Genomic DNA, 24,516 nt, shown 5'->3' on the forward strand with positions numbered 1-24,516 from the left:
TAGGACACAGGCAGACGGCAGACCATGTGAAGACAGGGAGAAGATGGCCATCTACAAGTGACAATAGAGAGGCCTCAGAAGAAACCAACCCTGTTGACATGTTGATCTCAGACTTCTAGCCTCCAGAATTGTGAGAAAATTAATTTCTGTTGTTTAAGCCACCCAGTCTATGGTCCTCTGTTATTGTAGCCTAGCAAACTCATATACTCCCTGTATTGTATGACAGGCATTTCCCCCAAAGATCCCATCCTCCTCTATTAGTCCACCTCCACGGCTTCAATTATCATCCTACTCTCAGTTTTCCACTCAGGTCAACATGTCCACACACCAAGGCCTGGACTCTCACTCCAGCCCTGCATTCCAACTGCCTGCCAGACAAACCCTCCTGGTTTTGTTTTTTTGTTTGTTTGTTTGTTGCCAATACTTAAACGTCAAGAGGTCTAGAACTATAGAATCCTTAAAGGTCAGCACAACCACCTTGCTTTATAGATGAGGAAACTGAGGCACTAAACAAAACAAACAAATGAAAAACAGTCTTCTTCCTGACTTGCTGTTGAGGAAGTCAGTAATATAGTCTTGTTCAGGCCTGAGAGGCAGAAACAGGCCTCTGACCGACCTGTGACCTTGCCTGGACTGCACACTTGCTTACACACCTAACAATTGCTGCTAGCAAGTCAAACGGTGCTTATGATAAGAAATGGAGTGGGTCTTGGAATTTCTTGAGCCCTGGGGACCTGGCCAGTCCCCTGGGGTCTGGAGAATCTTGTGACTCCCATGATGAAACCAACAACATTGTTAAAGTAAATCCAGAGCTGCATTTTTACACACAAACTGATGATAACAGTCTGCAGCCTGGAATTATAAGCTGGAGCCCCCAGAACTTCAATCTGAAGTCTCACCCGTGGAGTGGACACGCTGCCCAAGACCCTTCCCAACGGGGACTCCAGACTGCTCTCACTCGGGACTGCCCAGTGCTGTTTGGATCTGGGTGTAGGTGCTTCCCCAATTTGGTGATGTATGAACCTCTGTCTTTATTATTCTTTCTTAGCTAATTATTCTCTTAATTAGTATACTGTGATCTTTGTTAATTTAATAAATTCTCTCTAAATTCTTGCTTAACTGAGTGTAGAGTGGTTATTTTGCCAGCAAATCCTATGAACCTTGAAACCAAAAGTAAGGCTTTTGGCAAAACACTTCCCTGTTCCTAAAAGCACCATCCATTTGGTGTTCACCACTCAAAAATATGCAGTCATCTTTTATTCTTCCCTCTCTTTCATCTCATAGCCAATCAAGGAACTTCCAGTGGATTCCAAAATCATGATGTCTCTTGTCCCGAATTTTAATTTTATCTTGATTTCCCCTGACAGATTAAATATTTCAGTGAATTTATATTAGGTAAGTATTGACTGTTTAGGTCTTAGTAGCCTATTCTGTTAGAAAGGTTGAGGGTAAGAGCACAGAGCTCTAGTTTTTCACATAGTTTTGGTTCCTGGTTTCATTGTTCAGCCTTAGGCAGGTTTGTAACCTATAAAATGGAGATTACAATGGTACTTTCATCATAGGGTTCTTACAAGAATTAAATGTGAATTTGAACTCAGTATAATCTGATATCAAAACTCTTTATACTATACCATACTACCTCTTTCTCTGGGAATGTAAAAAAATTGGTTCACTTTCTGACAGTATCATGACCAAAGTACCCTGGGTGATCTTCCCAGTGAAAACATTTCCAAACATTGAGTAAAATGTATAATTTTTTCAAAAATGCATTGAATTGGCAAAAAAGTAAGAAATATGCAAAGGCCAAAAAAGAAACAAAAAGGAAACTCTGGAACCTGAGTGCCCAAGACAGTTTTACACTAAAGGTATCTGCCAAAACCTGGTGACTTGAAGCTTCCATTTTGATGAACACAAGGGATGAGGATGACAGGAGATAAAGCTTAAACCTGTGGGTAAGAAGTCTAATAGAAACCCTTCAAAAGGGTACACAAAGAATTACAACTTCTGTGTAAGGATCAATGAGAAATAAATCCATGGCACAGAAGGGACTGCAAGGAAACGGTTTGACCAACCTTGACATTGGATGACTAAGAAAAACAAAATCTCCCTGAAAATTCATAACTACAAACCAGCCTTCACATGAGTTTATAAACTAAATTTATATCACCTGTGCTCTACATAATTTGAAAAACGTCAAGCATAAAATTTAATTTACGAGGGAGGGTGGGGGGGGAGTCAAGGGAGGGAGGGAATACGGGGATATGTGTATAAAAACAGATGATTGAACTTGGTGTACCCCCCCAAAAAGAATAAATAAATAAATAAAATTTAATTTAAGGAGCTTTCAGGTGGGAATTAAATCCTAGTAACTGGTAAGAGCAAATACAAATCCTCTCTGAAGGACTGCAATTTCAACTCATTCCTCAAAGAATACCTACAATGTTCTAATAAATTGTGCCTAAAGGTAAAATCACAAAACACACAAGAAAACAAGGTACCATAAGTGAGAACCAGCAGAAACAACAAATGATATCATTAGACTCACTAAAATCTGAGATACAGAAATTATTGAGTACAATATATGTGAGCCTTAAATATATGAGCCAGGAGCAAAAGACTAAAAGACTATGAAAAGTAACCAAGCCAATTTGGGGGGTTGGGGGGGAGGGTGCAGGAGAGGAGAGGAGCTAGAATGGATTACATAGCAGATTAGATACTGTTAAAGGCAGAATTCATTTACTGGAAGATGGATCTGAGGAAATCTAGAAAGTGACCAGGGATACAAAGAAATAAAGAATAAAAGAACTACATATGTGACATTGGAGGATAGAATAAAATGGTCTAATATATATTTAATTGTATTTACAGAAGAAAATAAAGGAAAGAATAAGGAAAAAGAGGTACTTGTAGAGTCAATACCAGGACTAGAGTGAGGTGAGTGAGGGGCCTAGGGCATAAGGACTCCTCACTTATAAAGTGTTTATTTTAGACAATCACTCTTAGAGGCAATCTTGCATTTGCACAAACTCAAGAATGAGCACTTTCTTAAATTTGATGCCCTAGGCACCTCATTGGCTATCACTAGTGCTGTCCTGCTCAAAATTTTTCCAAATTGTTGTAAGACACCAAACTCTGGATCCAGAAATTCCAAGAAGAATAAAGAAAAACATGTTCATGTGTATTTACATCAAAGTGAAACTGCAGAAGGCCAGGGACAAATACAAATCAATAACAAAGAAATTACAATTAGACTGACCACAGACTTCTCAGCAGCCACAGTGGAAGCCAGAACAGTATCTTCAATGTGCTGAGATAAAATAACTGGCAATCAAGAATTTCAGTCAAGAATTTAAATATGATAGTAAAAGAAAGTTATTTTCAAACTCACGAAAAGTAAGAGAATTTACTACCAATAAATCCTCACTGAAGGAAATACTATAGGATGAATTTCAGGCAGAGGGAAGGCAATCTCAGATGGATACTCTTATAAAAAGGAATTGTGAACAAAGGGATTGGTGATTCTGTAAGACACCAATGAAAAACATTTGATTATATAAAGAAACAACGATGTCTCCTCTGTCCTGGAAAAAAAAAAAAGACAGTGAAAACACTGGACAGTAGGAAATAAATAGTGGGGGGAGTTTAAGTAGTTTAAAGTCATGTATTGTTTTGTTTAAGAGGGTAAAAATTGTGATTAAATTTTAAATATCTAGGGGACCCACTAAGAGAATAAATAGAGCGACTGTAACTTCCAAGGTAATCAATGGGAGAAAAATGGAGTGATTAAAAAATTCAATCCATAAGAAGATAAGAAAGTAGAAGGAAAAAATAAAAACCAGGACTTAGGGGATGTTATCTATGTGTAGGTAGAGAGGGTCCGTGGAACTCTCTGTATCTTTCTTTCCATTTTGTTATCAATCTAAAACTGCTGTAAAAAAAAATTATGTCTTAAAAACAAATAAACAAACAACAATAACACACACCCAGGACAAATAGCACAAAGTAAGACAGAGAGAAATCTAACTAATTCAGCAATTTCCAACTCTTATATAAATACATCCTAACTGAAAAGTTTTGCTCTGCATTGAAAAGACAAAGCTTGTCAGAACAGCTAGAAAACAAAATCCAGTGATAGGGGCTTGTAAGTAAAGTAAAAGAGCTAGCTTAAGGAGCTGCTAAAGTTTTCTCCTGCTTTATCCATATGTGACTTTTCCATAAAGTCAACCAGAACAATTTTGGTCACGTGACAAGAGTTTGATAAAGGAACTATTTGCAAACATGTGGGCAGAGTGTAAGGAAACCACAGGGACAGTGCAACACCGTGGAACAGGAGAAAACAGGACTCTGTTATGACCTTTAGCTCTGAAAGGCCAAGGAAGGCTGGGCAGTGACAAGAACCCATTCTGGCTCCTTCCAATCCATTTTCCACACTGTGGCCAGAATGACACACTCCCTAACACACACACTCACTGACTCATATACACCTACAGCTTCAAGTCTTTTACGAGCATCCCACAGTCCTTGAGATGGCTAAAAATGCCTTAACGTAGCCTCCGAAGGCTTTTGTGATCTGTCCTCTATGCCATATTGCCAGATTTTTCTGGGACCAGAGTCCACCTTACTTTCAGCCTTTTAGTCACTGCGGCCTTCTCTTACATTCTTGGATTCATCATGCATGTTCCTTCCCACCTCAGGACCTTTGCATATGCTGTTCTCTGCCTAGAATACTTCTTACTCTACCCTCAAAACCCTCTTATCCCCATTCATCTTTGTGGGCTGAGCTCAAGTGTCTCTTATTAGAGGAACTTTCCCAAAGCCCCACCTTCATTATATACCTTCAGGTCATTAATACCTCTCCTGCAGAGCACTTATCACTATTGTCATTTTCTATTCATATTTGTGCAGTTATCTGATGAAGGTGTGTCCCACTAGACTGGAAGCTCCATGAGGGCAAGAATGGCACCATTTTTGCTCACTACTGTACAGTGCCTGGCATCTAGCAGAAGCTCAATATATATTGATGAATGAAGGAATGAAAACATTTTTACTAAGAGAAGGACACTTTGCCCAGAAACAAGTGCTATATACCCTAAGAAGCTTTGCCCAGTTTCATGACACAATTTGCATTCATTCATTCACAGATTATTTACTTGCCATTTCTCTATGTCGGAGAGAACTAAGGGCAGTTTCCTTCAAAAGCTTTTTAGGAACATATGGCAAGAATGTGGTGGGAGAGCCTCCAAGCCAGGGCAGTGGATGCATCTCAGTAAACCTGGTGGGCACACAAGGTGGAGAAAAGGGGGTGCCTCTCCATTCTTGGCCCATCAGACTCAGAGCAAAGGCAGATGGAATGAACAATCAACCATGAGCCTTTCCCAGGGCCACAGCCAATGGCATCCAAGTGACTGAACTCTGGTCATTTTGGCAAAATAGAGCTGAAGGAGCTGAGTTTGGTTGCTCCAGACAATTGCTAACCACAGAGAAAATCCTCTGCCTCAAAATTCCCATTTGGGAAAGGGACCAAAAGCATTTCCTTTGATTATTAACATCTACATCCTGTTCTCTGATTTGATTGACTTTACACGTGGGTGGTGATGGCTCTATGCCTTGGCTTCCTCGTGCTCAGTAAGGATGAAAGTTTTTAGGTTCTTTAAGAGCATTAGTAAATAACAATAACAGCAGTAGCAGCAACTAACATTTATGGAACATCACTCTATGACAGACTCTGTGCTGAGTTCTTTACTCACACATATATATATAGTATCTCTTTTAATCGTCACATAAATTAACTCATGTTGGTCTCCTGCTTAAAACCCTTCAATGATCCCCACTGATATTAAAACAAAAGGTAAACTCCTTACCTCAGCTGTCAAAGCCCTGCATGAACATGACTTCTGCTGTCTCATCTCACCGCCTTTCCCCTCCGTCAGCTCCAGCAGCACCAACCTTCTTTCTGCAACTCACTGACACCCAGCTTGTTCCTACCTCAAGGCCTTTGCACCAGCTAGCCCTTCTGCCTGGAGTGCTCCCTCAGATCTACGCATGGTGCCTCCTGCTGGTCATTTGGGTCTCAGCTTAGTCACTACCTCCCTGACTCCCCTACCCCCCTCACCCCATTGCTCCATCACTGCATCCTGTTTTATTGCCTCCATAGCACGTATCAGTATCTGAAATTATCTTAATTTTTGGTTTGATCCATTATTATCTGTCTCCCCTAACTAGAACATACATTCCATGAGAGCAAAGTCTCATCTATCTTATCCACTCTTGAACTCTCAGTGCCCAGAACAAAGCCCAGCACACATCAGGGCTTCCAAAAACATTTCTCAAATAAAAAAATGGGTGAAAGACCCCATGCAACGAGAGCTACTATACTTCTGCCATTTTGTAGATGAAGGACCTGAGGTTGAGTGACATTGGGTGACTTGCCCAAGGTCACAGAGGCAGTGGGTAAATAGAGGTGATGAGTAACAATTGTACCCAGGCCTAGCTGCTCCAGGACTTGTGCTCTTAATCACTACACAAACTGAGATTCATCCAATGAATCATGTCTTGTACTCTCCCCACTACTACCCCCGTATTCATTCTTTGCGTTGAACCTGGCCCAAGACCTAGGCAGCAAGGAAGCATGGAATAAAGCAGTGCAGAGAACTGGTACAACCACTCTGGATAACCATTTGGAAATACTAACACTGACCCAGTCCTCAGTTTACATCTACAGATATATAAACATGTGTTCAACCAAAAGCCATGGACAAGAATGTTCACTGAAGCAGCATTCTTAAAACCAAATGCTCAGATTAATCTAAATGTCCACTGAGTAGAAATGAATAAACACATTGTAGGGACTTCCCTGGCAGTCCAGTGGTTAAGACTCCATGCTTCCAGTACAGGGGGTGAGGGTTCAACCCCTGGTTGGGGAACTAAGATCCCATGTGCCTAGAGGCACAGCTAAAAATTAAAAAATAAACACATTGCAGTATAGTCATAAGATGGAATACTATACAGTGACAAAAAAGTACAACTACGTGCAACAACATGGATGAATCTCACCAAAAAAAAATCATCTACTGTGTAATTCCCTTTAAAGAAAGATTTCCAAAAAAAGACTGCATTAATCTATGTTGCTAAAAGTCAAAATAGTGACTACCCTGGGTGGAGGTGGGGCATGGTAGGGTCTGGGATAGGAAGAGCATGAGTGGGGCTTCCCAAATTGGGTAATGTTTTGTTTCTTGACCTGGACACTAGCACTACAGTTGTGTTCAATTCGTGAAAATTCATTCAGCTATATACTTCTAATGTGTACACTTTTACGCTGTAAAATAGTATATTTATGTTGAACCACAGGAAATGCCACTTTGTCCATGAAAAGTTGCTGATTAGAAACTTCATATGGTTCAACTAAAATGTTATACTTCAATGAAAGGATTACCTAAGATAAAAAAAATCCTGCCCAGTTGAATTGCTTTGTATTATACATGGCTCTGTAAAAACTAGTTATGAGAAAGAGCCTGTGCCTTCCAAGGGCTCTTTGGCAGGTGGTAAACAGGCTCAGGACGGTTGTAAATTCTTCCCAAGGGCCTGAGGCTGGTGCACTTGGCCGCATACTTCAGAGTCCGGAGTCCAGCCAGCCCTGGTGTGGTGTAAGTCAGCTAGAGGAGGCCAGAATGTCCTCGAGCAGAGATGAACCACTCCAGCCTCAGGCCCAAGATGTCAGTGTTCCTGGAACACACCAGGTCACGCCTGCCATGCTCTTTGCACTCACCGTGGCCTCCTTCCTGGACATTTGCAAGGTTCCTGCTCCTCAGGCTTCAGACTTGCCAGAGAGGCTTTCCCTGACCTCCCTAAAGATCCTTCTCCCAATCACTGTCACATCTCTTTAACATCCCTTTCATGGATTTGACCAACATCTGAATTTATGTTATCATTTGGGTGTTTACTTTTTATTATTAGACTTCCCTCATTAGACTAAGGTATATGAGAGCAGAAGATTCCTATAACTCATTCACTGTTGTACCCTCAGGGCCTGGGATGGTACCTAGTACCTAGAAGCTGCTTCAATACTGGCTGAATGAATCAACAAATGGATGAAGTGGCATGAATGGAAACTAGTGACCTATTATCATAACCAAACTAAAATCTTCAAAATTTCCCTGTTACACTGAGCAATTAGAGAACCTCAAAACTAGCTGTACACTTGGCTCTGAGCTAGATTACTTGAAAAATATCATGCCCTTTAGGGCTCAGGATAATCCCCTGAAGCAGATACTATGACTATCTGCCTTTTTACAGTAGAGATTTGAAGAGATTAAGAATTATATAAAGTCACCAAGTATGTAACAACCCCTCCTCCTAATACCGATGCAAGAGAATCATCATTCCCAGCTTTATATCACACTATCTGCTACCACTGAAATCCAAGCATCTAAATCAACTCTTTGGTGAACTATTTAAGATACCCAGCCACACCGTTAAAAATATAACTTTTGTCCTGCAAAAACTGTACTAGTTAAAGTAGCAATGACAGCACAGTATGATGGTTTGAACTACTTTTTGATAAAAAAAACAAAAACAAAACTTTTCTTGCATTTTAGAGTGTTTTTCTCTTTCTGAAGTTTCAATGCACCCAGATAAATAGGCTTCTCTTAAAATTCGAACTCATTCCCTACATCAAAATGGCTGGGTATGCTGAATAATCATGGAAATGTGTATTTGGCACTTAGGTGCTGTTCTAAGTACTTGATGTGTATGATTCCATTTACAGTCCACTCAGCCCTTTTTGGTAAGGACTATATTAGTTTTCATAGGATAGAGGAGGAAACTGAGGCACATTAAGTTTGGATAACTTGTCCAAGGCTGTGGAGCTTGAAAGGCTAGGACTGAACTCCAGCAGCCTGTGGTCAGTGTTTGTACATCTGTCTTTTAAGCTCTCCAGGCTCCAAAGCTGAAACACCTCAACACACTGAGCCAGAAAGCCTAGGGGCGAGTACCAGCACAGAATTCTAACCTTGGGTCTGACATGTCACCCTGGTTATCTTCACTTACACTAGCACTCCCCAAGTTTCCTTCCTGCTCCTGAACCTCTGCCACCCCTTGCCTGGCTGAGTCTGCATTCTGCAGATGCGAAATGCTGGGAAACCTCTCCAGGCCCCCAGGCTGTGGCCCCTCCTTTGCTCTCTGTATTCTCTAATGCACCACCAATGTTAACTGTAATTAAATCATTCTTTGTAACAAATAAATCATTATTTGTTTAACGTCTGTCTCCCCTCCTGACTATATAAACAGTAGCAGTTCCAGAGTTTCTTAACAGGTGGGGGCAGGTCATGTATTTGTGTTGGGGGGCTTGGTTCCAGGGCTTCCTATTTGATATAAGGTTGAGAAAGATCAACTGAATACAGAAATAAATGAGGTTGCTGATGAAGATTATAGGTGACACTATGGTGTCACCACTGACTATAAGCTCTATATGGGCAAAAATAGCATCTATCTCTTTCATCACTGCAAACCCAACACCTGGCACTATGCCTGATGTACAGGAAGTGTATAATAATGTTTTGCGGAATTAATAAATAATTAAAACAGAGCCTCTGATTTTGTATCTGAAAAGGAGGGAAGATAAGACCCGGAGTACAGCTTTTTAAAGCAACATGACATATGGAAACAGGCCAAAATGGCACACAGTAAGGGCTTCGTCTGCCAGCGAATTAGAATTCCTGCCTCTCCTCATTCCCAGTGCACTCAGCTCCCAGCTTAATAAGAGGGCGAAGCCCAGAACTGAAGCCACCAGACTCCCCTGGACACGATCTGGTGGGGTGAAGACGTTTACACTGAGGCTGGGGTGAAAGGACTGTAATCAGCACGGGCAGGAATGCAGGGCTGTTAGGGTCCTCCTCCAGCAGAAAAGCTATACCTGGGCAAGAGGCAGCACAGCTTTGGAATGAACAAAGTCCCAGGAAGCAGGGGGAAAAAAAATCCAGCACAGGCCTACCGCCACTCAATCCAAAGAATGAAGTTGGTATCAGCAAGCTGTGAAGGCACAAATGCTTTGCATTCCCCCACCATCCTTCACTCTGTCCCCTCTCCCTCAACCACCGGCTCCCGGGCTGCAGAAAGGGTTAAAACAGAAATCAGAGCTGTGGGCCACAGAGGCCTCGGCCCCACCCCCAGGCACTGCATGTCTCCTCACCCTCTCTCAGGTCACTCCTTCCTTCCCAGTCTTCAAGTCTCAACTCATAACCGGAGCCCCCTGTCAGAAAGAGACCCCCTGATGCCAAAATTAAAATCGGGTCCTTCCCGGCTCCCCACCTCCCAATACCCTCAGATCCTGCCTACCTACCTAGCACTTTTACAGGCTCGAATTGCATAGTATGTCTTCCCCCCAAATTGTGAGCTTCACCAGGGCAGGGAGGGCTGTCTGTCTCTCACCACCAAGGCCCTAGAGTCAGGGCAGACCCCAGCGCAGAAGATATGAATGATTGAATGGATGGATGGATGGATGGATGGATGGATGGATTTCTCGTAACAGTTATTTATCCCCAAACCTCTCCTCTCTTTAGGTTCCGAGGAGTGGAATATGGTCCCCAGTGCCCTCCCAGACACCGAGTCACAGTCTGCTCAAGCATCAGAGGCTCCTCCCAGCCCAGGACTGGGGTCTCCTTCATGGTCCCACCATCCCACCAGAGCTGGGGTCTCCTCACTTCTCCTTCAGGAAAGCTGAGAACAGACCAGGAATGGAAGGAACACTGTCTCTTGGCTATTTCCTCTAATAAAGGACACAGGACAGCAACCCCCTCACCCCATCTTGACTTTCTTCCATAGTTCAGAAAGGATTTCTTTATTCCCATCCTTTTACTTGTTTGAGTAAGCCTCATGAGCAACCACTGGCTGGAAAATTACTGCTCCAACTTTCCTTGTTTAACATGCTTAAATGACTTGCAAATAAACAGGTTTTTAGGTTTCTGATATAGAGATGGGGTGGTAGCAAAGCAGAAAGATCTGGGTTGCAAAGATCTAAAAATTCAGCACCACAATTTCGCTTTCATCAGGTGCAGGACCCTTGGCCTCAGTTTCTACACCTGACAAGTAGGAATAGTGATATTGAGCTTGGATGCCTGTAAAGCGAAGACCTGAACAACTGTAAAATACTCTATTATCCTAGTAAAGGTTTTTCTCTTGGCATTAAGTAAGGTCTTGGCCCTGAAAGGAAGACTGAACTTTCATAGGGGAGGGCCTGCTCTGTCCCCAGGAGCTGAGTAAGGAAATCACACTGCAAAGGTGCGTTTGAGTAGTGAGAAGCCATTTTAGCCTGGACTCAGTGACCTTGGGTTCTGATCTGGGTTTGCAAAATGTCTCTCCTGCTGCCTGTCCCCAGAGCCCCAGCCCCAGCTCCAGCCCAAGGCCAGACCTCTGGCCTGGGCTGGAAGCCTTTCATCGGCTCCATTGACAACAGCCAAGCACAGTCCCATGGTGGCGTAGCAAGAAAAGCCAGCCTCACAACCTCCCGGTGAAGCGAAAACGCCATCAAGACAAAACTTACAGGGATTCAGGCCCTGGCCCAGCTCTCATCCCCGCATCAAAGCCACCCCTTACCCCGGACTCCCCGGAGGCTACAGCCTCCTCCGTTCCTGGGCGGAGCTGGGCCTGCTGTGAGGACTCCCCGCCTTCCCAGAGTCAGGCCTAATGGCAGGGGCTTTGCTTTTCACCGGGCAGGGCTGATGCGCTCCCCCCGCCCCCGCCGCCCCCGCCGCCCCGTCATTAACTGCGAAGAAAAGATCCCGACCATTTCCATTTCCTCTGCGGCTCAAGAGCCCTGTTGTTATTTAATCCCGTGGCCACCCCGGCAGCATCCTCGGCGCGGCCGGCTCCACCCATCCACCTGGCCAATTCTCGGCCGCTCCCGCTTCCCCGGACGGGCGCAAGTCGGGGTGGCTGGGGAGAGGCGCCTACAGCAGCAAAGGGCTGTGGCCTTCTGTGGACACAGGGTCCTCAGGGCCGCGTCCCGTGAGGGCTAGGAAACGCACGGGAATGGCGAGGGGGAGCACTAGCCAGGGCAGCAGGGGGCGGGCGGACACCCAGGCACTGCGGACATTATCCTGGAGTCGGGGGGAGGGGGGGTGCAGCCAGGCGAGAGCCAGGTCTCTAGCTGAGTAGCCAGTATCACCGCGGGGGGTACTAGAGCCGGAAGAGGCTTCGGCCCAGTCGCAGTCCACACCCAAGAAATGGGGGGAGGGGTGGTCTGCGCTTACTCAAGGGAGACAGCCTCAGGAAGGAACCAGATTCACTCTGCAACCCCCACTCCGCCCTTCTTTGATATGGACGTTTGACATTTTCTTAATTTTTGGTAAACACAGCTTCAAGGCCCCTCCCCCCGACGCCCCCAGTCTAGAGAAAGAGAAGGCCCTCAGCAGGGGTCTTCCCGTTCCCCCGCCCTCACGACTGCCTGCGGCGGGTAGAAATCCCTAGATCTAGGTGTGTCCTCCCCAACCCAGCTCTCAGCCCAGGATCCTGAGGCCGCAGTGCCCTCCCGCCCCCCAGCAACACTGACGGTTCCAGCCCAGGCCCGCAGTGGCGTGAAGGTGGCCTTTACCTCCTCTCGCAGGCTGGGAGGGGGTACAACCCGCGCAGCTGAGCCAGCTGCAGCAGTCGCCGCCGCCCTCCATTCATAAAGAAAAAAAAAAAGCAACAACAACCTCCACCCCTCTTTGTAAAAGAACGACGGCCCCTGGAGGAGCGAGAGCCAGCCCCAGCAATCACGGGTTAAGTTCTTTTCCGGCCCCCCATTCATAAAAAAAAAAAAAAGGGAGCGCGGCGCATGCGCGCGCGGGGTCTCTTGTGCCCACCCATTCATAGAATCGCGGACGGCGCGCTTGCGCACTGGAGCTCCCTTCCCTCCCATTCATAAAAAAGCCATTTTCCCAGGCAGTGGTTGCAACATCGCCGCCGAGGCTGCGAGAGGGGCTGACAGCGCGGAGCTGGCGCTGCGGAGCACAGGGAGCCGTGCCGGTTGCTCCGGCCGGCGTCTGCGAGGACAGCGGCGTCTGACCCGCTCGGGTTCCGGGATTTACACAGACATGGAGCAATGCTTGTGACTCTGCGGCTCCTCAAAGTAAGTCCCCGACCGGTTTCGGGATGTGAAGCTGCCCCTCTGTGAGCCGCGACGCGACTCCCCCTCCGGCTGGGGCAAGTGGTGCGCTATTTCTAGGCGCGCCTCAGTGTTCCTTCCCTCTCCCTGCGCCTCCTGGAGCCGCTGCGGTGTGCCGCAGCTCCCTGACGCCCTCGGCTGGGCCGGCCAAGGCGCCGGAGGTGTTCACAGCCTGGCACCGGCATTCCCGACCCCCGGGCATTGCCAAGCACCGCTTTCCCACTCTCTACGACTCGGAAGCCCCGTGCGTGTCCCGGGAGTTTGCTCCTGGCCTGGCCTCTTTCCTCCTGCCATCAACCGCCTCGGCGCTGGAACAGGCTGCTCTAGGCTTCGTCAGGAGCCACCTCTTGGGTCCGGCGGGCGCCTTCGCCCTGGGCGGCTCGCCCACCCCGGGCTCGCTGCCCACGGTGCCAGCTCTGCCGTAGATCTCCCCAGCCCGCCGCAGCGGCCTATGCTCGACGTAGGTTTTTCTTTCCCCTTTGGAGCGGTGACGGACTGGGTTTTCTTCCCTTCTGCCTCCTCCTCGATGGTCAGCGCGGGGCTGGCCCAGGACTGGGCATTTCTGCTCTCTCTCTCTTTGGCGAGGCGGTTTCTCGCCGTCTGACCTTTGCTCTGCTGCCGCATTTTATGCTGTGCAACTGCCTTGAAGTTGCTTTTCCCTTCGCCAGCCTCTGCAGGGCCCGAGGCTCCTCGGCCTCCTCGTGTCTCCCCATCCCCGGGCACCGAGCTGTGCCAGGCCCTGGGGCCCCCGGGCCGCGCTAGGGCTGTGGTGGGGGCTGAAGGTGCGTTTACATAACGCCGGGCTTGTGGGAGCTGGAGGAAGAGGTTGCGTGCGTAGGAGAGATAAGGCTCCCGCTTTCTCTTCTTCCTCCTTGGTGGTACCAGGCTTGACATCACCGAGAAGAGAGAAGGATAGAGACGGTACGTTCTGAAAATTCTGAATCGCCAAGCCTATGGGGGCAATGAAGGGGGGGTGAGGGCAGTTTTGGCCAGCCAGGACAGCTGGAGCTTGGCTCCATCATTGAGGCCAGGGCTGTGCCCAGTTCCCCCTCCATGCAGACGATCAAAAAGCATTTTAGACAGTAGCTGCTCTTGTGCAAGAAGATGGTTTCTCAATTCTCTTTGATTGGGGGCTGGGGGTTGTGGGCAGAGGAGGCAGGAGAAGCAAAAAATGGTTGCATGGCTTGATGGGCTGAGCGTGGACGGGAATAGCGAACTGGGCTGGAGGGGCTGGATGGTGGGCAGAGGGGAGAGCTGCTGGCTACCTCATGCACCAGCTGCTGGATGGGTATCCATATTGCCAGGCCTGGACGAGGGCAAAAGGCTGTCTTCTGGCCCATCAATGCTCGGAGAGCCGCCCCCCCCCCCCAGCATGATTCAGGATGAGAGGAGGTGTGTGGGTTCGGTGGGGTGCCCAGACCCAGTGTGAACCCCCTCTTTCCTGCTTCCAAACCAGTGTCATGATTCTTTACAGTTTGGGGAGGGGTGAGAACAAGTGCATATCTGTCTGGTTATTTGACGGAGGCTCTCTAGTCTCTCTCTCTCTCTCTCTCTCTCTCTCTCTCTCTCTCTCTCTCTCTGAGTCTCTCGGGAATACAAAGCTGGAAGGTGAAGGCTCAGAGCATTTAGGAAATGTGAATTTATTAATCTCTTAAGAAGCTTGGTCTGGCTTGAGGCCCTACCCAGTATTGCACTGGTGATTTCACAATGTTTAGAGTTCCCTGGATCTTCATACAAATGGAGCATAAACATCTGAAAATTTCAGTTTTTCCCTTAGTGTGTGGGTGTGGGGCAGACTAGGAAAGGGAGGGCAGCCATGGACACCCCCCCATCTCTCCCCCACCCCATTTCTTTTTCTGTCTCCCTCTGTCTCTTTCAGCAGAAGGGTGGGAAAGAAGTTGTAGACATATCCAGTGCGAAATCAAATTTCCTCTCTTTCCTAGCCCTTGGGAGGGTCCTCACTTACCAGAAGGCTCCAAATGAATTCTAATATGAGCAGTGCACATCCTGACCAACTGAGCTGTGGAGACAGTACTGAGTAGGGGACATTTTAGTGGCAGATTGATAAAATCTCCTTGATGCACAAATGTTGGTCAGCTCAATGAGGAAGACGTTAAAGACGTCTTTTGGCTATCTTCCTTTTTAGATCCTGAACTCAAGTTTTAAGTGTTATGCTCATTCTCATGACGTTTTCCAGGTTACCCTCTGAAATGGCAACACCTCCTTAAAGCTTTGGTAGGGTTTGGTGGGAGGAGACTGACCACATGAAATAGAATGATTCCTGGTTAAAGCAGTGCAAAGGCTTGGGGCATTTGGAGCTTGCGATGTCACTTTTGTTTTCATCCTTCCAGAAAAAGTGCAGAGACGAGGCTCTTTGGAATTCCATCCCCCACTCTAGTAAACCTGACATTGCCTCTGCCCAGAGGTTTGGCTGACTTGAGTAATAAATGAAGGCAACCTTTCAGTGCAAAATTTGAAAGTCAGTGATTTTAAAATTAAGGGAAGAAAAAACACCCATTAACACCTCCAGAAATGGCCCATGAGGTGTGTTGCTCTGGGGTTTAATACTTTGGGATCACATGTGTGGAATGCTCTTGCAGTTTCTGATGCTGTTAGTCCCTTTGTGTGACATCTCCCAGCCCCTAGTTTTGGGCCCCCACAAACATTTTTCTTTCCCTAGGCCATCCTTTTGGGGAGGGCCCTCGTGATGGTACCAGGAGGCTTAGAAAGGACCCCCTTCTCTTCAGAGAAGTTCAATGTGCTTAGAAAGCTTTGGCATTCAATTTAGTTCTGCATCCAGAGTTGTCTATCATCTGGCCCCTTCTGAGGTGGAAATTCCCTTGTGAGGAAAACCTCTGGATCTAGGGATAGAATTGAAAATATTGGATTTGGGATGTCGACATGGCAAGAGTGGAGAAGGTTCCCTCTCATGGGCAACCTGGATCTACCTGACAGAAGGGAAAGCAATGATTCCCTGGAATATATTTTGACTCTCAAGAGAGCCAGAGGAAGAAGTTGGTGAAGGGCAACATAACTGAAGACTGTATTACTTCTGTCAGACCAAGGTGTAGGGGCTGGGTCAGAACCGTTGAGGGGCTAGGAAACGTGCTAAGCTTGGGTCTTAGTCTCCCATCTGCAGAGTGGGGAGAAGAAACTCCTCCGAAGGGTCCAGGACCAGCTGAGCAGCTAGCAAGTGTGGAGGGCTGAGGCTGGGCCCCTTGTTACTACTGGGCTCCTAGGAAGGAGCGCCTGGTTGTAAGGGAGCCCCTTCCACCACAGCAGACGGGTGCTGGGTGATGTGAGAGGCGGAGGATGCTTAGCTCTCCAGGGTGCCTGGGGCCACCCTGCAGATCCGCACAGCTGACAAGGCTGGGGATGTATCCGGGACATGTGGCTGGGTTTAAGAGGCTCCACCGTTCAGCTGTGATCACGATTGTTCTTCCCAAGGACAGTCAGTGGAGGAAGCAAGGGCACCGGGGAGGGAGCACAGATGTGCTGGAGGGAAGGGGCCCTGCTGGGGCAGGTGGCCATTTGCAAAGTGGTTTCCCTTGTCTTTTTCTGGTTGGGGGAAGGGGAGTCATTTCCTGCCCCATCCCAGGAGTAAGCTAAAATCTATTATTGTCAGTCCCATTCTTAGTGGAGGGTGGTGAGACAAAGAAGATGATCTTGGTGTCAGTGAGAGGGGGGTTCCTCCCCCGGGGTTTAGGTTTCTGGTCCCCCACCCCCAAACTTTGATGTGGGTCAGTGGTTCCCAAACTATACTAGTATTTAACAGGCTTCTTCTAGCCCCATTCTTTTCTCACTCTTGACTTCTAATCCCTCTTTAAGGGGTTCTGAGCAGACAACAATTATGAGGGGAATACATCGAAGCCAAAAATATGTAGCCAGTTAGAATAGCCCAGGGCCAAAGTACAGCAAGACCTCTCCCACTCACCCATGCACTGGGGCTTTGGAGCTCTGCTGGTTGTGGAAAAAGAAAAAAGGGTTGGGACCTGATAGCTGGGGATGGGATGAAGTGAGGAAAAGCAGCTGTTTTCTTTTGTGATCTCTGACAGGCTATGGCCAGAGGTCAGTTCCTAGGGCTGGTGCTGGAGTACGGGGGTGGCAGAGAGGAGCAGGGATTCTCAGACTAATCCAGCTGCCTAAATGCTTTATCCTCAGCAGAGATGCAGAGATGGTGTCCCTCGTTGGGGTGTAGGGACAAGGCAAGTCCCTGGCTTCCCTCATCCCCCTTCTCTGCTTTAGAAAGTCTTTTTGAAGCAATAAGTCATTATTGAGTGGGAGCTTAATGAACTAAACTGGGGTGTTGTCCCAAAGAGCTCCAGCAACAGTGGTGGCTCTCATGCAGCCTAGAGACCTTTTTCTCTGAGCTGTTAAAGGGTTGAACAGCCTTTCCTGAAAGCACTTGCTGGGGCTGAATGGGCCAGTGCAGAAACTGCCTTTTCATTCAGAGCCTCTTGCCAGTTTGGCATTAGCTGACCTGTAGTTTTCAAAGTACAACTGTCAGGTTTTCCTAATATTTCCCAACTCCTCTCCCCAGAGTCCAGGGGAAGGGGTGAATGGGTGGAACAGCCATTTAACATGCCTTTTGATTCTTTCCAGCCTGGCTGCATTGAGCTGTCTGCCGCCTGATGCTCAGCCCCTCCCCACAGGTACACATGCAGTGTTAGGCTCACAGACCAAGCTGCAAATACAGTGTGCCCTGGGCTTTTCCATATCCTGCTGATTGACCATTCTAGGACTCAACTTCTGCCTTCCTCTTACCCTAGCTCCTCCTTCCCTTCCCCACACACCTGGACCGGGAAGCCACATCCATGAATGTGCCCTAGGGACCCTTAAGTTCAGCTTTATAGGTGGGAGCAGAGGGGATTCCCACCCACTCTAGGCTTTCCTTTTAGGGACTGCTTTGTGGTGAGATCCTACAAGTGAGACCCATTCAACCTTAAGAAAACTAAAAATGAAAACACTTAGCAAAACGGGGGTGCGTGAGGTGACAAAGGGGACGGCAACGAAAATGGAAGGGAAGATGTCTTGAACGCTGACCCTTCCTTTAATGACAGATTTCAAACCCCCAGCCTCTGCTCTCCACACTGAAAATTCCCCTTACTGGGGGCCAGTCTGATGCCAGCCCTGTCTGGCTTCATTTCCAGGTGGGCTGGGTTAAGAGCCCGAAGACGGCCTGATAAGGTTTCCTGGGGGCTGGTGGCAGACCCGAGAGACTGGTGGAGTTCATGACCATAAAAAAGAAGGGCACTTTTGTGCCCTTCCATGAATACCTAGAAGTTTAGTGCAAGTCATGGCTGCAGGGCTGAAGCTACAGCCTCTGGAGCCTCTGCTATCTGGGTTTGAACCCTGCTCTATGACCCTTTGTTCTTCCATTTCTTCCTCTGCAAAATGGGTGCTATCCTCCAAGGTGATGGTAAGGATTGAAGGAGGAAAATCATCGAGGATTTAGCACAGAGCCTGACACCAAGAAATGTGTCATAAATCTTAGCTGCTCCCCTAATTATTAATTACCATTATCAGGAGGTTGGAGTGGAGGTAAAAGTTTCCTTTCCTCGTGCTAATCCGTAAGGCTGCCACCTAAAATTCGATAGAGGTGTTTCTCTTGCTAACTGGAGTGCTGGCTTTGCTTCCCTGTCCAGAGTCTTCCAGATTGGCTATCAGTCTCCCAAACAGCCTAAATGAGGCAAAGCCTCCTCTCTTCTACTTATATTATACATCTCTTCCTTCCTTGCAAGAGAAGCAGAGTACACATTAAGCTGTACTTAAGTTCGGAAGTGCTGTGCAGACTGGAGGGTGGGTGTGTCCCAGTGAGTAGAGATTGATCTTCTAAACTGAGGACTGGGGGGTGGGTGGGTTGAGACTTCATTTAGCTGTGCTGAGGGGTTATCAAACAGGCTATCGGGAAGTTGTTTTTCTTGTCAGCCAAATGAATTCCACCCTCCTGTGGAGGGTCCCGGCTAATTGGGAGGTGAAGCCATGAAGCCTGAGAAGGTTGGAGTGGTACAGCTCTGAGCCAGCTGCTGGCTTTTGCTGAGCTGGTGGCCGGAAGGACTCCTCCATCAGCGGTATGATAGGGAAGATGCATTTTAGAATATGCCTGCTGGAGCCATCTCGGATGCAGCATGTCCCAAGAGAGCCGAGTCATCGTGGACCGAGCGCCCACCCCCGTGTCTGGCCCTGAGTGCATCCCCAGATGTTGACAGCTGCCTCTGGAGGGTGATGGGAACCTGCCAATGCCAATATCCTCATCGCCTGCAGGCGCTGCTCCCACCCTGGCTTCCTGGTGGGACTTTTCCATGGGACTTATTCCATGAGTCTGCCTTGTGATGCCAGGGCCTGCAAAAATCCCCGAGCATTGCCCATGCCTTGTGCCCACTTTTAAAGAAAAGAACCCCAGGAATAGAATCGGGGGAAGGAGAGTGGATAATCCGTTCAGGGGAGGGAGTGCGCACAGCGTGGCAAGTCCCAATCCTGGTCCTAAGAGACAGAAACCCAACTACATGGGGCAGTACAGCCTTCAGACTGCCACTGACATTTTGTTGGCAGGACCTTGAGTATTTGTGACCTGAGCTTCTGGAATAAGGGAATCGCGCTGTCTTTGTCTGGGGTGGGGGTTCTGGCTGAGGCACCTCTTGGCTGGCGCCAGAGAGTCGTCTCCTGTGCCTCTGTCAGCATTTTCCATTCTTCTGCCTAGTCACACCTTTTCCTCCAGGCAAAGGGCTGGGACCCGGGGCCCCTAATCTTCTTCTCTTGACCCCCAAACCCGTTTATTCTAGAAGCCAGGCTTTGGAACTCCTGCAAAGAATAAAGTGGGCTGAGGTAGCATTCCCCGAAGTTCTGCCCCATGGCCAGCTTGATCCTCAGAAAAACTCCTCTCCCTGAATGCTTAACTCACATCCCCCATCCAGCCCTGACCCCAGGGTCCCCAAAGGAGTCTGCCTTGGCAGATGACTAGTTCTTGGTGGCAGACCTGCCAGACACCTAAGCCTGATTCTGCCACGGGGAAGTCTGTTTGAAGATGATGTTCCCTTGACATGTGGAGGGAACATGGAGGCAGGAGGCAGGCTACCCTCTGAGATGGGAAAAAATTACGCACAGAAATACCAACATCTCTTAGGTAGATGGGGCTGTGGGAGCAAAGCCAATACTTCATACCCTTTGCGAAGGGGAAATATCAGTTGACTGAGCAATGAACCTTGTAGAAAAGACAATGCTTTTTTTTTTTTTTTTTGTAGTATATAGATGAGAACCCTGTGGATAAGCTCTCTTTCATCCACTTCATGAACTTTTTGCATCTAGACTTAGCTCTTTACCTAAGACAGCCTTTCCCCAACAATTTAACCTATTCTGATCAAACTGTTGTTTCCAAGCAGGGGAAGTATAGTACAGAATTGCCCTGAATGCCTTCTTTTTTTTCCCCTCTCTTCATTCTTTACTGTAGACATTGATAAGTATGGATGAGTCATTTGGGACCATGTGTCATCCTCCTGTGATTGGAATACTGGGATGACCAGCTCTTTGGCAAGTTTGCAGGGATACAGGGTTAGAACTGAAAGTGGAAACCTATCCACCTCCCCTTCTTAGGCATCACCTTTGAGGCAAGATGAACCTAATAACAGAGGTACAGCGTTGGCTCTCCAAATTAGAACATCATTAGCATCTTGAAAAAGCATGTACTGAAATCCCACCCCATAGTACATTCATCCAATGATCTTTTTTTTTTTCCTCCCAAAGGTGGTTATTTTCCCCCTCTGTCCACACCCTGGCTCTGTTCTGTCCCCCACCCCCAAGCCCGGTGGAATCTTCCCAGAGTCTACTCTTTCTGGGATTCCAAATCATGTCCCCTTGGGCAGAGGTCTTGGCCTCTGTTGCTATTTCTTTAAATTGATCTCTAGCCGAATTCTGAATGTAAAGGTCAGCAGGCGAGGAAATGGCACTTCTAATAGAAAACAATGTGCACTTTCTAAATTTGAACCAAGCCATTTCCGCTCTTTGATTTAAGTGACTTCCTGGGGTTCCGTGTCAGGCACTGCAGTTGAATCTCTGGCAGGATTCCAACTTAAAATTGCACTCTCTCGGTGAAATTAGAAACTGATCCAGGGTTGGCTTAGCTATTCTAGTAAATAGCATTTAGGCTGAATGTTCAGCTCAGCGCTTGGAAATGGGTGATGTGAGTGCCCCTTGGGAGGATTTCCCATCCAAGTTGTCAGAGGTGCACCTATCCAGGGGTTATTAGCCACTAGAGGTTGCTGCTTTTAGAAGTGGTGGCAAGAAGTTAATATCCTGGATGTGTAGGCATCAGATACAGCTCTTCCTTCTCCTGTGACTCTCTGAATGAAATAAAGGCTTTTGTTTATCCAGCTGATAAACTCCATGGGCGCATACAGGGACTGTCTGTCGTGGTCACCACATTGTCAGTAGCACTTGGCCCTTCTTAGTCCTGCTTATTAGTGCTCAGGAAATCTAAACTGTTGCTTTCTGGGATGGTGATAAATTAGAGTACGTGCTGCATGTCAGGCAAGATGCTAGGTCCTGGATGTGCATTTTCTCACTTAGTCCTCACCAGAACCCATTTTACAGATGACAGTATTAAGGCATAGAGGTTCATTTGCACAACACTGCTAGGCAGAGGTGAGAATTTGAACTTGGATCTGATTCCAGAGCCTGTGTTTATAACTGCTAAGCTGTATCTATCTAAAATTCGGAGCATGTTTCACGGGCAGTCTAAGAACGAACTCAGACGGCCCAGGTTTGAGCCCTAGTTCTGCTACTGATGGTTTTTGTGTGACTTTGGACAACTTACTTTGAACATTAATTTCCTGTAACTAGAAAAGGGATAATAATAGTAGTTACATTTTAGGGTTATCGTGAAGAGTCAGTGACAATAAATATGGTGCTTAGACGAGTCCCTGGCACATAGTAAGTGCTAAATAAGTTATTTCAACCACTTACTATTGGTGTTGCTGCTGTCATTATTAATCATCTAAGCCTTAATGCTGGAGAGTCCAGCGAAAGAATCCCTGTTGCCATTTCATTTGGGCTCCCAAGGACCTGATGGAGGGTGGGGGTGTTAACAGGCCACCTGCTGATGCCTGGAATCCATTCTCTCTTCCTCCCCCCATCCCCAGGGCCCCTAGAAGCCTGTTTGTCTGCACAGCCCAGGACCTCCGGCCCCATGGAGCCTCCGATCCCACAGAGCGTCCCCTTGACTCCCAGCTCAGTCATGGTCCAGCCCCTCCTGGACAGCCGTATGGCCCACAGCCGGCTCCAACACCCCCTCACCATCCTCCCCATCGACCAGATGAAGACCAGCCACGTGGAGAATGACTACATCGACAATCCCGGCCTGGCACCCCCCACTGGCCCCAAGCGGACCCGGGGTGGAGCCCCAGAGCTGGCCCCGACGCCGGCCCGCTGTGACCAGGACGTCACCCACCACTGGATCTCCTTCAGCGGGCGCCCCAGCTCTGTGAGCAGCAGCAGCAGCACGTCCTCTGACCAGCGCCTCTTAGACCACATGGCGCCCCCACCCGTGGCTGACCAGGCCTCCCCAAGGGCCGTGCGCATCCAGCCCAAGGCCATCCACTGCAAGCCGCTGGACCTCAAGGGCCCGGCCGTCCTCCCAGAGCTGGACAAGCACTTCTTGCTGTGCGAGGCCTGTGGGAAGTGTAAGTGCAAGGAGTGCGCGTCCCCCCGGACGTTGCCCTCCTGCTGGGTCTGCAACCAGGCGTGCCTCTGCTCGGCCCAGACGCTGGTCAACTACGGCAGCTGCATGTGCTTGGTGCAGGGAGTCTTCTACCACTGCACCAACGAGGACGACGAGGGCTCCTGCGCCGACCACCCCTGCTCCTGCTCCCACTCAAACTGCTGCGCCCGCTGGTCCTTCATGGGCGCCCTCTCCCTGGTGCTGCCCTGCCTGCTCTGCTACCTGCCCGCCACCGGCTGCGTGAAGCTGGCCCAGCGCGGCTACGACCACCTGCGCCGCCCTGGGTGCCGCTGCAAGCACACGAACAGCGTCATCTGCAAGGCAGCCGCTGGGGATGCCAAGGCCAGCAGACCCGACAAGCCTTTCTGACACTTGGGGTCAAGTCCCAGCGCTCCCCCTGGACACTTTGTTCACCTTCTGACACCTGAGAAGACCACCACGGGGAGGCCAGAGGTTTGAGCATCCTGAGGCTGACCCTGCTAGTCGGCCCACTCCCCAGCCCCAGCTTCTGAAGAAATAGAGACCACCATCACCCACCCTTCTCTTCCCCAAAAGGATGAAGAAGCACTCTGGGTTTGTTTGTTTGTTTGTTTCAGGGTCCTGGAACTTTGTGTGAAACAGAGAGTGGCAGGGGCGTGGTGTGGTTTGGGGGTGATTTTTCTTTTTCAGAAGATGGAACACAGATGCGGACACATATCCGGAAGTTGCAGCTGCTTGAATGCCTTCCCAGCCCTCCTCCCTCCCTCCCTCCCCGCTCTTCTGCATTCTCTCTGGCTGCCTGGGAGGAATCGGTAACTGAGTGGCCAGGGGACCTTGGAAGAAGACCCTTGGAGTCTTGCCGTCTATGCCGTCTTCTCCCAGCCTCCATCCCGGTCTGCCCTGACACCTTGGGGAAGCTGTAGACCCTGGCGGTCCCTGTTGTATATATTTGGGAGCCCCCCTCGTTCCTCGCTCTACCCGGAACCACGGATGGATTTAGGAACCACTGCACAGTACATTTTCTCCCTTCCAGCTTCCTCATTAACTCTCGGGGGTGTTCCATTCATAACACCGTCCTTCGGCTCTTACCGAGTCACAGACTCACCTGCCTGCCACGTGTCCCAAGTTCTCTCTACCCAGGTCCTTTCCAGAAACTCTATGGGTAGAGTAGAGAAGGCCGGAGTGGCAAATTCGAGACCAAATAGCATTTTGCCAATGAGTCTGAGGCTGTGGTCTCTGGATCCAGTCATTATGTTTTTATAGAATCATTAAACCAGATGCTAACGGTGTTTTAGAAAATAATAATAAAACACTTGCTTCCTTTTGGGCCACCCCCAGGAAGGGCTGATTTCAAAATCTGGGGGGCAAGCAACCTCAAGGAACACAATCCCCCTCCCCACCAAGAAGAGGATTTTAACAGCAAAGAGGAGAGGCAGCACCTCCCGTTAGCAGAGTGACAGTCGAGGTGAGCTGGGTGTGGGTTTCTTCTCTCCTGATTCTGCTGCTTGCTGGCATAGCCTTTTGTGTACAGTGTCTGCATCTTTAATGTAAATAGACAGGTGATGAAAAAAGAGTCTATTTTAGTGTTAGGAAGCCCTGGCGGGGGAGTCAGAAGAATGCGGGTGGGGGAGAGATTCTCCGGGGGCTTCATGGGATTGAGCCCTGCTTCTGTGTGAGGCCACAT

At 48.3% G+C, this 24,516-nt stretch overlaps 1 protein-coding gene and 1 long non-coding RNA gene across 4 annotated transcripts in view; one reads left to right on the forward strand and one right to left on the reverse strand.

Annotated features, from left to right (window-relative positions):
- The window catches only part of LOC130851682 (uncharacterized), a 47,157-nt gene extending 34,391 nt beyond the window's left edge, over positions 1-12,766 (reverse strand). For both annotated transcript variants that reach the window (XR_009053250.1, XR_009053249.1), the window contains exon 1: positions 12,587-12,766. This is a non-coding gene — a long non-coding RNA (uncharacterized LOC130851682). The remainder of the gene's footprint in view (positions 1-12,586) is intronic.
- A 264-nt stretch (positions 12,767-13,030) lies between these two features.
- On the forward strand, positions 13,031-24,163 carry SPRY4 (sprouty RTK signaling antagonist 4). Of its 2 annotated transcripts, none has more exons than XM_057732366.1 (2): positions 13,031-13,105; positions 22,276-24,163. In XM_057732366.1, exon 2 carries the CDS (start codon positions 22,323-22,325, stop codon positions 23,220-23,222), a length of 900 nt encoding a protein of 299 aa, XP_057588349.1. In that variant the 5' UTR covers positions 13,031-13,105; positions 22,276-22,322; the 3' UTR covers positions 23,223-24,163. The 2 variants fall into 2 exon arrangements, with proteins under 2 accessions (XP_057588349.1, XP_057588357.1); XM_057732374.1 differs by lacking the exon at positions 13,031-13,105 and adding an exon at positions 13,474-13,601.
- The last annotated feature ends 353 nt before the right edge of the window (positions 24,164-24,516 follow it).

This window comes from Hippopotamus amphibius, chromosome 1 (genome assembly GCF_030028045.1).
Source record: "Hippopotamus amphibius kiboko isolate mHipAmp2 chromosome 1, mHipAmp2.hap2, whole genome shotgun sequence".
Lineage (NCBI taxonomy): Eukaryota > Metazoa > Chordata > Mammalia > Artiodactyla > Hippopotamidae > Hippopotamus > Hippopotamus amphibius.